The sequence below is a fragment of the Oryzias melastigma genome, linkage group LG11 (genome assembly GCF_002922805.2).
Source record: "Oryzias melastigma strain HK-1 linkage group LG11, ASM292280v2, whole genome shotgun sequence".
NCBI classification, from domain to species: Eukaryota; Metazoa; Chordata; class Actinopteri; order Beloniformes; family Adrianichthyidae; genus Oryzias; species Oryzias melastigma.
This window is the reverse complement of record NC_050522.1, coordinates 12,420,339-12,434,354: the sequence shown is the minus strand read 5'-3', so window position 1 is coordinate 12,434,354 and position 14,016 is coordinate 12,420,339. Positions and strand designations below refer to the sequence as shown.

Sequence of the window (14,016 nt, the reverse complement as noted above, 5' to 3'; positions counted from 1 at the left end):
ATAAAAAGTTTAAAGAGCTTCATTTTCTAGCAGACGATAATGGATTTAGAGAGTTTGACTGTTTCAGTCACAGTCTGTGTATTTCAGTTTAAAACATGTGAGATGTTTCAACTGTGCTGGTCTCATACTTCTGTCCCGTATGTTCAGGATAAATCAACCGTTTGCTATTCAACAAATTTATCATTAGACCTTAAGCAACAGATTTATCAAGTAAAACTTAATTTAAAACATTTTTTGAAGGCTTTTAGGAAGTATGTACCCCCGTCATGCATGTGTTGTAGGTTTTTGTATATTTGTAACCCGAATACTTCGGATCATATCATCTTTTTAATGATAATTTCATTTAAGAAAAGGACAAAAAACTTTCAAAACCTGAATGTAAAAACGGACTAAAACTTGTTTGAGTTATATTCAACAGCAGACAGTGCAGTCGAGTATTTTTGATAATGGTCAGTGAGTGCTTCTTGCATCTTTAACACTCTTTTTTTTGCTGAATTGTTTAAATTCAGATGCATCAGAGAATCTTTTAAGGTCATGAAGAAGAAAAAATTATTACAGATATTGACAAGAAAAGCTCCCAAAACTAATTATAATCAATTTAGAGGTGTTTAGATCTTTGGTTAGCATGAAAACACGATTACTATTGACCTCAGGAACTGATGGAAGACTACAGGATTCATTGTTTCTCAATTATAACAAATTAAGCCTCACACCACCACCACATTTAGTTTTTCCTGAGGTCTTTTCTCAGAAATGGTTTGGCTTATGATTAAATGGGGTATAAACTGTCCAGAAAGTAGTCCAAAAGTCTTGGAAAGGATCCAAATAGTTTTGTCTTTAAGTTCTTTTTGATCAGCAGTGTCTTTCTGCTTTAACTCTCTAATGAATCTTTCTTGGTACAGATGATTTTGAAGAGAACATATTTAGTTTTTTACAAAAATTCAACAAGTTTTTAACAGCTTTTGTCTATTAAGGCAAGAATTATATAAATTGTTTTCATTTTGTATGATTTTTGTAAAATTCAAAACAATAATTTAACAATATGAATCCTTTATCTGTTAGAAATATACCAAAATATTTTTAAAAAGTATCTGGAGAGGGAAAGTACTTTTACATGCTTCTTAATGTGATTTTTTTCCCTCGATTTACTCTAGCATCAACACTTATTTATTTCTATTTTCTAAATCAATTCACATTCTATTACAAGCAGTTATGGATAAAAAAATTAATTAAATAAATTTATATTTTTACTAATTTACAGACAAATGTGCATCAAATTAATGGTTCCAAACTTTTCTCACCATCACCTTATATTTTTTCAACATTTCAAACATCTCCATTCTACTCCCCTCAGAGCCTCGGTTGGAGGTGCATTCAGCTCCACAGGCCAGCAGCCATCTTGACAGCGTTTGTTTTTTGGCCTCCCCCTTCATACCTGTTGCAGGTGTGACCCGCTCCATGAAGGACAAGGTGACCAAACCCACAGCCATGGCCCAGGGGCGAGTTGCTCACATGATCGAGTGGCAGAGCTGGGGGAAGCCCTCGGCGGGGCCGCCCGGAGGCGCGGGACGCACCAACCTGCAGAGGGAGAAGGAGAGGAGGATGGAGAACGACGCCTACAGCGACCTCAGTGACGGTGAAAAGGAGGCTCGCTTTGCTGCAGGTGAGGCACAAAACAAACACATCAACAGTAAGATAAGCAGAACTCTAAAGACTTTTATGTCTGCAGTATTACTCCAAAAAATCAAAGATGCTAACATGTGCTCAGCGATGCGTTGTCGTGTCACCGTGATCCGCCTTTTGTAAAAAAGCAATCTAAACCTAAAAAATAACAAGAATAAAGTGTTAAAAAGTCGATTGAATATTTATTTATTTTGTAAGTGACCATGGTATAAGCAGGATAATGCCCAATGAAGTGTGAATTGTCAGAAATTAATGCATGCAGTGGAAGCCTGAACCGGCGGAGGACGGTTGTTTCGCGGAGTGTAATTAGTTAGCTTTAAAAAATATTAACACGTTAATTTTTAATTAATAAACACTGTAACGTTGACAGCCTTAATGTTTTATCATATTGCCTCTAGCATGTGGTGAGTCATTTTCTTCTTGAGACATACAGTAATGTCAATCTTTAAAGGGTCAATTTCATGCAAAAAATTTGAGCTTTGAAGCTTATTATGATGTTAATCCCTCTAAAAAACAAACAAACAAAAAAAACGTAGCTATCGATGATTGACCAAAAAACTTTAATTTCATATACACATGTGCCGATAATCTGAAAACAAAACATAGAATATATAATCTTTAACAAGGTCAAAGAAATTCTTTTTCATTGTCTTTTTTTTGTTGAAAAATGTTTTTTACTGCCATCTAGTGTCTGTTGTTTTTGGTTAAGCAATAAGAAGAGAGAAGTATCCTTTGGCATCCTATGTATGCACCTTTTCCTTAATGACTTCTTGTCTCACAACAGTTTTGCATCACTCGTGACCACAGCAGCTCTTTGTTGTTGCCCCCTCCCAGGCATCATGCAACAGTTTGCCATCTCTGAAGCAACCCTGTTTGGCTGGAACTCCATGGACGGTGACAGTATGGGTGCTGGCTCCAACCAGGGCAGCGTCGCTCATCTTAGTGAGGTCAACCAGGAGAGCATCACCAGCAGAGGTAAACTTTAAATCAAACTGACATAAATACAGAAACGGTCAATGGTCAAATGGTCAAATGAACGGACATGGACTGTCGCTTTCCTCTCAGTAAACTGGCAGTATTTCTAGTGTGTTTAGCTTGGCTGTTCTGATGCAGATGAAAGTCAGTCGTGTCATTTACACCCTCGTCCGGCAGTCAAGAACTTTTGGAGGACAGACGGGCAGCTGCTTTTTTCCGCCTTTCGCTCCTACAGGGCATTCACTCGGATACTTCCCAAGGACAAATCCAGATGACGCGCCGTCCTGTCAGGAACAGCAGATGGGATTTCTAGCATGAGATTTCAGTTCATGACAGAAGGAAGAAAAAGTCTTTGTGGCTTTGCTCAATGAAAGTGATGAAGCCATTTAATTTGTAACCATGGTTACCGCCTCACACAATGAACTGGTTCATCTTTATTTACCGCTGGTGTTTGGGAGCTTCGGAGGTTAGAACAAGGACTCTTCTCTACTCACCACCGTGTGGGCTGTGCTCTCTGTGGCTCTGGCAGCAGACAGACAAAAATAACGTCTGCAGGGATAGCCCTTCGATTACTTACAGAATATAACAAAGACCAAATTAAACATTAAGTTGGAAAGATGGAATGAAATGAGTCCAGCGCAATTAAGCTTTCTTAACTTTGACCACAAAAAGCTTAACCTCCAATCAAACTTCATCTTTAGGCCTCACATTGTATGACTTTTTAAAATGATGTATGCTACTGCTGCAAATAAGTATTTTAACACCTGAGAATATCTTTTTGGTATACAGTAACCTTTGTTTGCGATTCCTGTAGTTTTTCTCCAGCTTTGCACACACAGCAGAAGGCATTTTGGCCCACTCCTCCACACAGATCTTCTCTAGATCAGTTGGGTTTTTAAGCTGTTGCTGAGAAACACAGATGAGTTTGATAAGCTACGGAGCCACTTCTTGGTTTTCCTGGCTGTGTGCTTCATCATTAACTTAAACTGGTTTAGGCAGGGGAACCTTCCATGTCATGCATGATTCAAACTATGACGTCTTAGTGTATTACCAACAGAAACTTTGGTCCCAGCTCTTTTCAGGTCATTGGCCAGCTCCTCCAGGCTTTCTTGGGATCATTGAGACCCCACAGTCTGAGGGAGATTGTCAGTCATGTTTACTTTCTTCCATTTTCTTGCTCCAGTAGTGGATCTTTTTCACCAAGATGCCTAGCTATTGCCCCATAGCCCTTTCCAGCCTTGTGGAGTTCTGCAACTGTGTCTCTGGTGTCTTTGGACAGCTCTTTGGTCTTGGTCATGTTACGAGTTGGAGTTTTATTAATTGTTAGCCTCAAACAGGTGCTTCTAATTTAGGATAATAAGTGGAGTGGAGGTGGACTTTTTAAAGATGAACTAACAGGTTTTTGAGGGTCAGAATTATAGTTGTGTTCAACCAGTAGGATTCACATAAATTACAAAAAAAAAAAGTAATTTCCACATTTTTCTTAAGATTTTGTCTCTCATAGTGGACATGCACCTACGATGAAAAGTTAAGACCCCTCCATGATTTCTAAGTGGAAGTAATTGCTAAATCACAGGGTGTTTAAAAACGTATTTGTCTCACTATATGTCTTTAAAAAACTACACAGGCTTTTTGATTTTTGCTTTAAAATGCATAATCATAATAAAAAGACCACTGGGAACAAATTTACAATAGAAACAAATAATGCAGGGGAGTCCAAAGTCAGGCCTCGAGGGCCGGTGTCCTACATGTTTTCCAACCAACCTGTCATTGAAGCTCCTTATTGGCAAAACACACCTGATCCAGGTGATCAGCAGCAGATGAGGCAAGGTTTCTGGGCCTCGAGACCTAAGTTTGGACTCCCTTGAAATATAGTTACAGTAGGACTTTAAAGGCTTTACTGACAAAAACCAAAAACTCCTGAGTAATACCACATCGTCCCCTTAAACTTTTTTTTTTTGCAATCAATTTGTCAGTTGATCTGCTGCACTGCTATTAATTTATATGCTGGTATTTTGCGAAAAAAAAATCATTTATTACACAGGAGATCAATATAAAATTGACAAGAATGCAAGTGGACCCCAGCCTGGTTGCTTGGATTTACAATTACCTCACCGATAGACCACAGTATGTCAGGCTCAAGGACATCGTGTCTGATACTGTGGTCAGCAGAATCGGTGCACCACAGGGGACTGTCCTCTCCCCCTTCCTCTTCACCCTGTACACCTCGGACTTCCGCTACAGTTCTGAACTGTGTCACATTCAGAAGTTTGCAGATGACACGGCCATCATGGGGTGTATCAGGGATGATGATGAAGAGGAGTACAGGAGGTTGGTGAGTGACTTTGCTACCTGGTGCCACACCAACAGCCTGCAGCTCAACACCTCAAAGACTAAGGAACTGGTTATGGACTTTAGGAGAGACAGTCCCACTCCTAGGCCAGTTCTGGTGGGTGGGGAGGAGGTGGAGGTTGTACACACCTATAAATATCTTGGGCTGTGGCTGGATGACAAGCTGGACTGGACGAGCAACACTGAGCAGCTGTATAAGAAGGCCCAGGGCAGAATGTACTTTCTTAGGAGACTAAGATCCTTTAACATCTGCAGGAAGCTCCTGGTCATCTTCTATCAGTCTGTGGTTGCTAGCGTCTTGTCCTATGGTGTAGTGTGTTGGGGTGGGAGCACCTCAAAAGCCAATCTCTCCAGGTTGGAGAAACTGATTAGGCGGGCTGGCTCGGTGGTTGGCATGAAGCTGGACCCTCTGGTGGCAGTAGCAGAGAGGAGAACACTGAGCAAGCTGCAGGGGATCCTGGACAATGCCAGCCACCCTCTGCACTCTGCCATCAGCAGCAGGAGAAGCCTGTTCAGTGAGAGGCTGCTCCTTCCAAAATGCAGGACAAACAGACTAAAGAACTCATTTGTCCCTCGTGCCATAAGTCTGTTTAACATCTCTCTGGGGGGGAGGAGGGCAAACCTTGAACTTAGTCGGGAATAACCCTTGTATGTGTTGAACTAACTTACCTGTTTACTTTTATATTCTGTATCTTATACATTTATATATATATTTATTTATTTCCCTATTTATCTTTATTTAAGTGTCATTTCTTTATATAACATGGATGCAACAGTGCTGTGTGAGATGTGGAGTTCTTTAATTTCCCTGCGGGCACGTCCCAAATGGATTAATAAAGTTGTCTATCTATCTATCTATCTATCTATATTGCAGTATCTTTATGAATAAATATCTCTTTCTGTTTCATGATGTCCCTGCTGAACAGACCAGGTTCTCCATCACTCCTCTGCAGACGTCTGGCCTCACACCTACGTCTCACAAGGCTTGTACTGCCTGTCGTCTTCTGACGGCTGGGACCCAATCACCAGCCAGCCTTCGGGCGTTGCCTCACCTGCTGCAGGCTCCTACATCATGGCTGCTGGTGAGAATTTGTGCCCCCTTTTTTTTTTTACACACCTTCCTTTTTCAGATTACAGTCTGTAAGGAACTGTTGCTAAATGATTTATGGTTGTTCCAGGCGGCAGCGGGGCGGGGGTTACACCTGGCGACGGCTACGAGGGGACGGTGGGCGGCTACCTTCAGCAGCACCACGCTCAGCTGGCCTTCCAACAGCAAAGTCAACTCCAGCAGCTTCAGCAGCTTCATCATTTTCAACAGCACCAGTTTCTGCAGTATCAACAACAGCAACAGGTCTGTGGGACAAAGTGTTGCAGGAAATGTCTAAAACTTCCTCGAAACAACAAAGTTAAGAACAAAGGACACCTGTTGCTAATGTGGAGACACCAAGTTCTCAAAGACCAAATTGTTTTTGGGGCTTTTTAATATGTTTTGTGTCATTTTTTTCTGATGTTATATACAGAAGATTAAGTTCAAATTTGCTTTTTTGAGAATTTCTTTGTTCAAATTATTGTGAATCAGCTGCAGGTTTAATGGGTTGCTAAACACAGCATGATCCTACGTAAAACACATTTTTTTTAATTGAAACCAAACCAAGCAAATAACCAGAACTTTGACAACAAATATGAGATCCATTAGTCTAAAGTCTAGTCTAAAGTAGGAAACAGGTCTTAAGAAAAAACTTTTTTTTTCTTTGCTTTGGCATCAGTTTATGTTTAGTCAGCCTTTAAGTCTTTTAAGCTTTTCCAAATCTTTTCCCCTCATTTTTCATTTTTTCTGCAGATAGTTAGTGGTAATAAACGGTGACACCAGAACAGTCTGTGGCTTCACTTCTCAGAGCTCATTAAAGCACCAGTGAAATAATAACTCTAAAAGGTCAGGGACTGTTTCTGGGAAAAGGTGTCCTAATCTGACACCTGAAAGGAAAGAACTTCACTCTGGACATTATGTGGCTGTTATGAGAAGAAATTAATCTTGGTTTTTAGTCATTTTTCTTGACATTTCTTACTTTATACAAGCCTGAGAAATTTTCTCCAAAGGTTGCTGGTGGAACCATCTTATGATTTAAAGAGAAATATGAATTCTTAGAAAAAAACAAATGAGTTTATCCTTTCTGCTGGAGCCTCAGGGTAACGGCGGAAAAGTAAGAACACTTTTAGATGTGATTAGATTTCAACTCTAGAGTGTCTTTGTTATGCAACAGCTTACTCAGCTGCGGGGAATGACAATAGGAGATTTTTTTTGTTTTTTTGTATTATGTATTTTTTTTCTAAATTCAAGAGAGGAACCTGTATTTTGTTGCCTACTGTCTTGAAAGTCTACAGATGTAAAAACCTACATAAAATTTCATTCCTAACCTGGTCCATCTTTTATAGCTTTAACCGTTGATTTTTCAAGATTCAAATGTCGAAAAAGTTTTTTTTTTTTTTTTTTTTTTACATTTCTTTGTGAGATCATGCACTGATGCTGGACAAGAAAGTCCTAAGTCCCTGCTCTAACTCAGCCCTGTCGGATAACTCATCGCCAAACTCACCTGTCCATTTTGTCTGCCCGTATTGTGTCACACTAGAACAAGAAGAAGTCATCTCTAAGCTTTTCTTATTTAGTTTAGAGCATAAAATTATCCAATAGTCTTGTTGTGCAACCGAATACAACCCTTAAGATGAACCTCACACCATGATGCCAAGGTCCAACCATTGGAATCAATTCTGTGAAGCCGCCTGCAAAGTATTCTTGAGGTTGCTTGAAGATTGTAGAAAATGAATTGACTTGTAGACTCAAGCATGTTTCAAAACTGGAGGAGGGTCAGCTCACCAAACAACCACTGGTTGTAGCAATACACAAAAGCATCGCTTCCACTGAGAGGTTTGTTTTCACGATGTCTACTTGTGTTGCAAAAAATGTCTGGTTTCCTTTTTTTCACTTTTTATTAAATTTTGGACCATCCAAGGATTTCTGGCATCAGATTGGGCAAAGAGGCCAACAACCACAAAGATGGCTTTAAAATATCTGATACAACTCATTGGGTCATCTGACCTCTGTTAAGCTACGTTCACACTGCCACTGGAGAGGCTACTTCCAACGAAAAGTCTATGTAAAGGCGTGTAAATGTGAGTTTTGGGATTCTGCGTTCAAAACTCGCATTCACTTGTAGCACAAGTTTCAACTGTTGGGCTTCATGTGCAAAACACACTGACATCGAACATGCAAAAGGTTGCAGGCATACTTGTAAACAATATGCCTGACTTCTGCTTTTTCCACACTTGTGTTCAGGGAAGTGACTAGATTTCCTGAATTGTAGGAACACACCCAAATATTAAGCAACATGCTTTTAGTTGAAAGTAGCTCATCAGTTCTGATTTGAAGGACATCTCTTATTCTTTCTTTCCTGTTATCTGACCTCAGTCTCTGGAGCACAGGCTACACAGCAACTCCCATTCTCTCCAAGCCACTCCGAACAGCACCATCCACAGCCTTGGCCCACCTGCTCACCCTCGGCTAGCCGACCTCTGGGGAGCGGCGCAGGTCGAGGCGCACCAGGTATGCGCAGCCCCCCTTGAATCCAAATGATGGGATTATAGAGCTGGCAGACTAGGAGGTGCTGGGATGCGGCAGGTTTCACTGTAATACAAGGACATAGAAGGTCAACACAAGGAGATGTGATCTGCTTTCATATGAAGCTCAGCGTTGTGTTGTTTGATCCACTAATAAATTGATAAGATTTACTTGATATCTATTTATATTATGTCTTATGGATCTGGCTTTGTTTATATCAGCAGGCCTTAATAGCACACATCTGTATAGCAGTGAATGCTGAGCTACCAGGGAGGCCTTCAAGGTAGGAGACAGGCATGGAGCACCCATCCCCCCAAAGCCTGCATGACAGCCTGATGAATTTTGAGAGATCATGGGGGAATCAGCTTGGTTGCCAAGGTGGCATGTCCCAAAGTCAGCAAGTTTACAACTCTGCGGGTCGAGATTTTATTGCATTTGCCTGAACATCTGTCTCTTCTCATTGACAACCAACGCCGGAGAACCCAGCCGGGTCAGAGGAGGAGAATTTGTCGCCTGCTTGCTCATCTTCATTTCTAATAGTGTTTATTTTTCTCTTGTCTGTCGTTAAGGAATCCAGGAATTCAAAAAGAATGTCTGTTGAATGAATAGAAATACCTGTACAGTTCTGCAAAAAAAGTATTTGACCCCTTTAACCCTTGTGCTTTCTTATGGGGTCCAGATGACCCTAGACTTACATTGACATGACAAATGTGGACGAAGCTGGACAGGATTTTATGTCTGCCATGGACACCAGTGACAATCAAAAATATAAAAAAGTAACACACTGTCTTGTGGGGTCCAGATGACCCCACTCACAACATCAACATACCTAGGATAGCAAAAGAGTTAGAAGTTTAAGATTAATTCCTAAATTCCTTTAGAACTATTTTTAAGTACTTGGACTAATGAAGGATTTAACATTTTTAAAATTTCAAAAATTGTGTCATCAAAATCTGTTTAGGTCAATAAAGTGCAATGCTGCCCCTTACTACTATACTACCACCCCCATGTTTGACTGTTATTTTTTGCTAAAATGCTCAGAAGTAGGGGGAATTAATTTTTTTATATGAAATGTGGTAGGCTGCATAGTTTACTTTTAAAAAATATTCTTTAAAATAGATATTTATGAAAAAAAAAAAATCTGAAAGGGGTCAAATGCATTTTAACAACACTGTATTTGCAAAAGAAGTGACAACAGCATTTTCAATTCAGTTTCAGTTTGAAGACAGTGAAAAAGTTTTCCAGTTTCATAAATAATGTGATCTTTTCCCAGGTGGAGATTGTTGGACAGCTGAACTCACAGATGGTGGACATGGTTGGAGGAATGGTGGATATGGTTGGAGAGGAACCAGACCCCAAGTCCGGAGGGATCCCGGAACATGAGGAGGAGGACGAAGAGTACACAAGAGTGAGTTAAGAACTTTAGTTTTTTTTTTTTAACTTTTGTTCTTACTTAAGCGTATTTGAGCCTCCATTTCTCCTGACTGCAGCTAGAAGAGGTGACTTTAACTCTGGAGCCAGAGCCGTGTTCCCTGACGCCGTCCCCGCTGAAGGAGGAGGCGTCGTCCACCAGAGGTTCCAGCCCCGGAATACCAGCACAGACTACCGAATCCATTGCAGAGAGAATACCATTTGACGTCTCGCCATGTGGCATCGCCAAAGATGAGGAGGCAGAGGAAGGCTCCATGGTCATCGTTGCAACCAACTGAACTACAAAAGAACAAAAACTGGATGTGCAAATACCCCAATAATCAGTCAAGCTATTATCCCCTACCCCACCCATATATTTACCCTCATGGAGATGAAGGAATATCTTTTTTTTTTGGAAACGTTGGGATGTAATGTACACAAACAACTGTTTTCTCTTCCCAGTTTAGTGTGAAAAATGGGAAACAAACAAGAGGATGTGAACTGAGTGATGGACTCTTCCAAATGTTTGGGACAAAGAGCCAGGACTGAAATGCAATATCCTCAAGAGAACAAAAAAAGCAAACGAAAAACAAAAAAAGCTGAAAAAGAAACATTTTAAGGGCCTATCTGAGATTACAATGCAATATATTAACCAACCACACAAAGCTGGGTTGGTGCGGGATCCAGAGTAGGAACAGAAGATGCTCAGCAGGGCCAGGAGAACCTGATTTGCTGCATCGTGTGTTGTGGTTGGAATGCAGAACATGTGAGAGATGCACCTGCAGACACACAAGCTGACCACAACCAAAAAAACATGCATGCTTTTTGACAGTGACCCTGCCCTAACAGTATAACGCAGTATACAAAGTAATACTATAACAAATTGCTTTTTCTTTTTTTAGAAAAAAAAGTTTAAAAAATACAAAAAAAAATATGTATTTGTATGAATGTAAGACAGTATGTAAGGTTGTATGAATGTAGCTCATTTGTTTGTGTGTAAAATATATATTTATTCTGAAAAACAAACTTGGAGCTTTTCTGTTTCAGCTGGTGATGCAAAGGATCAAACTCCTGCATGTTTTAAGGTTGTCACAGAAATTGATTTAATCGATCAGGAAAATTCTCATTTCAATTAAAGGGAAAGATGATCTCTTTAATTCATTAATGAGAGTTTAATTTTATTAATCAGAGCACTGTCTAATTCAGTGTTGTTTACATTTATTAGTCATCATTTGCAAAGTTAATCATTTTTCACTTAAGTGGTCTGCAGAATGAAATCAAAGAAAAACTGACAGAAAATATAATTTCACATTTAAAAAATGTGAAAATATGAGTGGTAAGTTAAAATGAAAGAAAAAAATACAATATAAGTAATAAAATATTTCAATAAAATAATTACAAATTAATGAAACCTACCACTTCCTCCATTAAGAACAGATCAACCCCACCTGTTTATTTCAAAATCCCGTTGTAAGTGAGACGCCCCCTGGAGGGCACAAAACTACAGTTTCCCTTAGACAAACAAGGATTTAAGTGTATATATATTTTTGTTCAAAAAATGTTCATAAAAATATTTTTATGGATTTTTTTGAATTAGCATCCTCAGAGGTCTTTTCTAGGGGAGAGCAGACAAAAACAAAATGTATAAAAAGCAGTTTGTCAACAGTAAATCCAAGTCAAAAATGATGTCTTTTTTTAAATCTTTTCAACTTGCTAAGACTGTGAAAATTAAAATAAAAACAACTTGTGACATCATATTTAGTGGTCTCAAAGCCTAAAATAAAAGCTTATGTAACAAAATGTAACAAAATATGATAACAGAAAAAATCTGGAACTATTTTAGATTATATCTCTTATTCTATGTGGACAATAACTAATTGATTCATGAAAACTTTGTCTACATGTCTTAGAGCAGCAACAACTTAGCTGTTTAATTGCTAGCATTAGTACGTACTGTGTGCTTTGGCTTTCACAATGGAGATGTTTTTTCCCCTTTTTTCCAGACTGAAGTTTTGTCAATCAGTTCTAACTGAAATGTAAAAAACTTACAAAGTTATTTATTCATTTTTGTAGTGTAAGGGGGTTATTTCTATCCAGTTTTGGAAGGGACTCGCCTGTGTGGAGAGACTCAAATATTGTGCTGGAAGTGGGTCGCAAAAATCCTAAAAAAACATTCCAAACTAGTTCCTCTTTTTTTTTTAAGAGTGTTTTAAAGATCGGTAAACATTCAAAAATCTGCCCACTTTTTGTCCTGCTCTGCCTTCAGTCTATTTTTTGAAGTCACTCTTAACATTTTGAAAGATTAATACAAAATAAAGCTAAAGCTTTCTTGAGTTCACCTGTGAGTAACTAACTATCTGTTTATCAAAGAAGTACATCCCTGGTAATGCAGAAAACTAGACTATAAATGTAAACTGCGTCAAAATTCCACACATTTCATTAGTAAAGATAAAAATTAAATATGAGCTTTTTTGGTATTTTTGGTATAAATTCTGAATATAACTTTCTTCCCAACGAGTTATCACGAAATTGCTCCGTTCTAACACCAACGCCCAGTGGTGCTATGAAGAACTGCAGTATTTGGTACCTTTGGGTTTGCTGGGAGAGCTTGGTCCACACACTCACGTTCTCCTAAATAAACCATTCTATTTTTTAAATCACTGAAGACATTTCCCACAAATTATTCAGTTGTTGAGTCTTTGGTAAAATTCTGGATTTGGACCAATGTTAAATGTATCATTCTCACATGGCCTCTAAGGCTTTAGTATGATAGTCTTTTGGGTAACGTTTAATTATGATGCAAATAAAATCTTAACTCTGGAGGACCCAACAACAATTTTCTTCAGGGGCTTTTAAAGTTAATAAAACCAATTTAAAAAAATGACCCTGTTGATTCTCTGGGGTTAAATGTTTTGTTGAGTTGTCATCACAGCAACAGCTGAGCACTGTAGAGTGCACAAAACTATGAGAGGCCGTATGAGACTTAATTCATACTTGCTTTCACACACACTATAAGTCTCATACAGCCTCTCATACAAACAGTTTTTTTTAAAGATACTAATTTATTTTATGTTTCTGGTCCTGTTCAAGTTTGCAAGGTAAAACAAAAAATCTAAAATTTGTAGAGAAGTTTTTATTCATCCTTTTTGTTGGCAAACAAAAGACGTTTGGGGAAAAACATGATACTCAACAAATAAACATTTTTATTCACACATTAAAAACTACTTCATGATACATGACGTTAAAGACTTATGGCAGCACCTGAGGAACAGAGAAGTCCTGAATTCAGATTTTTTTTTTTTCAAGCAGTCTTGAATGACTGAGAAATCTGCGGATGCATCCCATAAAAAAAAATCTCTGCTTTTAGCTGCTTTCTTTATTAAGTAAAACATGACAGCATGAGCTCTGTGGTTGCAGTGTGGAGGTCAACACTTCAACCAAACCGTTCCATCACTTTTCTTCAGTCCGGATACTCAAAAAGTCAATCAGCTGCTGCTTCTCTACTCAGCAAATGCCTGATTCAATCCTTTAATGATCAGATAGTGAAGAAAACTACAAAAGTTACAAACAATACAGTATATTTGTGATAAATGCTAGATGCTTTGAAGAACCGTGACTGAAATGGGATGAATGTTTGCCTTCATATAAAATCTGTTTTATCTCTTTAAGATAAGAAAATTGGCTCGATTTGAACTGAGAGTAAGACAGAGCAAGAAGTAATAAAAATAATAATACGACAGACCTTTTTAAGAGACAGAGATGTGAGGAGCAGACAAGTTGAGTTTGGAACCTGAAGATACTAGGAGAATAAGAATAAAAGAAGAGAAGACGCAGACTTGAACTGTTAAAAAAAGTCCTTATTATCAAAAGTTAAACCATCGGCTCATCGTCGCTGCCTTCATCACCCTCGCAGAGTCCTTGTGTGACCCTCAAGGTGGAGATGGAGGATGAAGGAGAGGGAGGAGGAGATGTGGAGGGAGGAG

The 14,016-nt window shown here is 38.9% G+C and overlaps 1 protein-coding gene across 17 annotated transcripts in view; it reads left to right on the top strand.

Moving 5' to 3' along the window:
• Window positions 1-14,016, top strand: part of LOC112162655 (protein FAM131B) — a 67,087-nt gene that overhangs the window by 48,648 nt on the left and 4,423 nt on the right. For 14 of the 17 annotated variants that reach the window (XM_036214194.1, XM_024298535.2, XM_024298525.2 and 11 more), the window contains 7 exons: window positions 1,445-1,663; window positions 2,518-2,658; window positions 5,937-6,092; window positions 6,189-6,361; window positions 8,474-8,608; window positions 9,897-10,031; window positions 10,114-11,059. In XM_036214194.1, the coding sequence (XP_036070087.1) occupies window positions 1,445-1,663; window positions 2,518-2,658; window positions 5,937-6,092; window positions 6,189-6,361; window positions 8,474-8,608; window positions 9,897-10,031; window positions 10,114-10,332 (1,178 nt within the window). In that variant the 3' untranslated portion in view covers window positions 10,333-11,059. The other 3 variants (XM_024298567.2, XM_036214196.1, XM_024298510.2) reach the window with 3 other exon arrangements.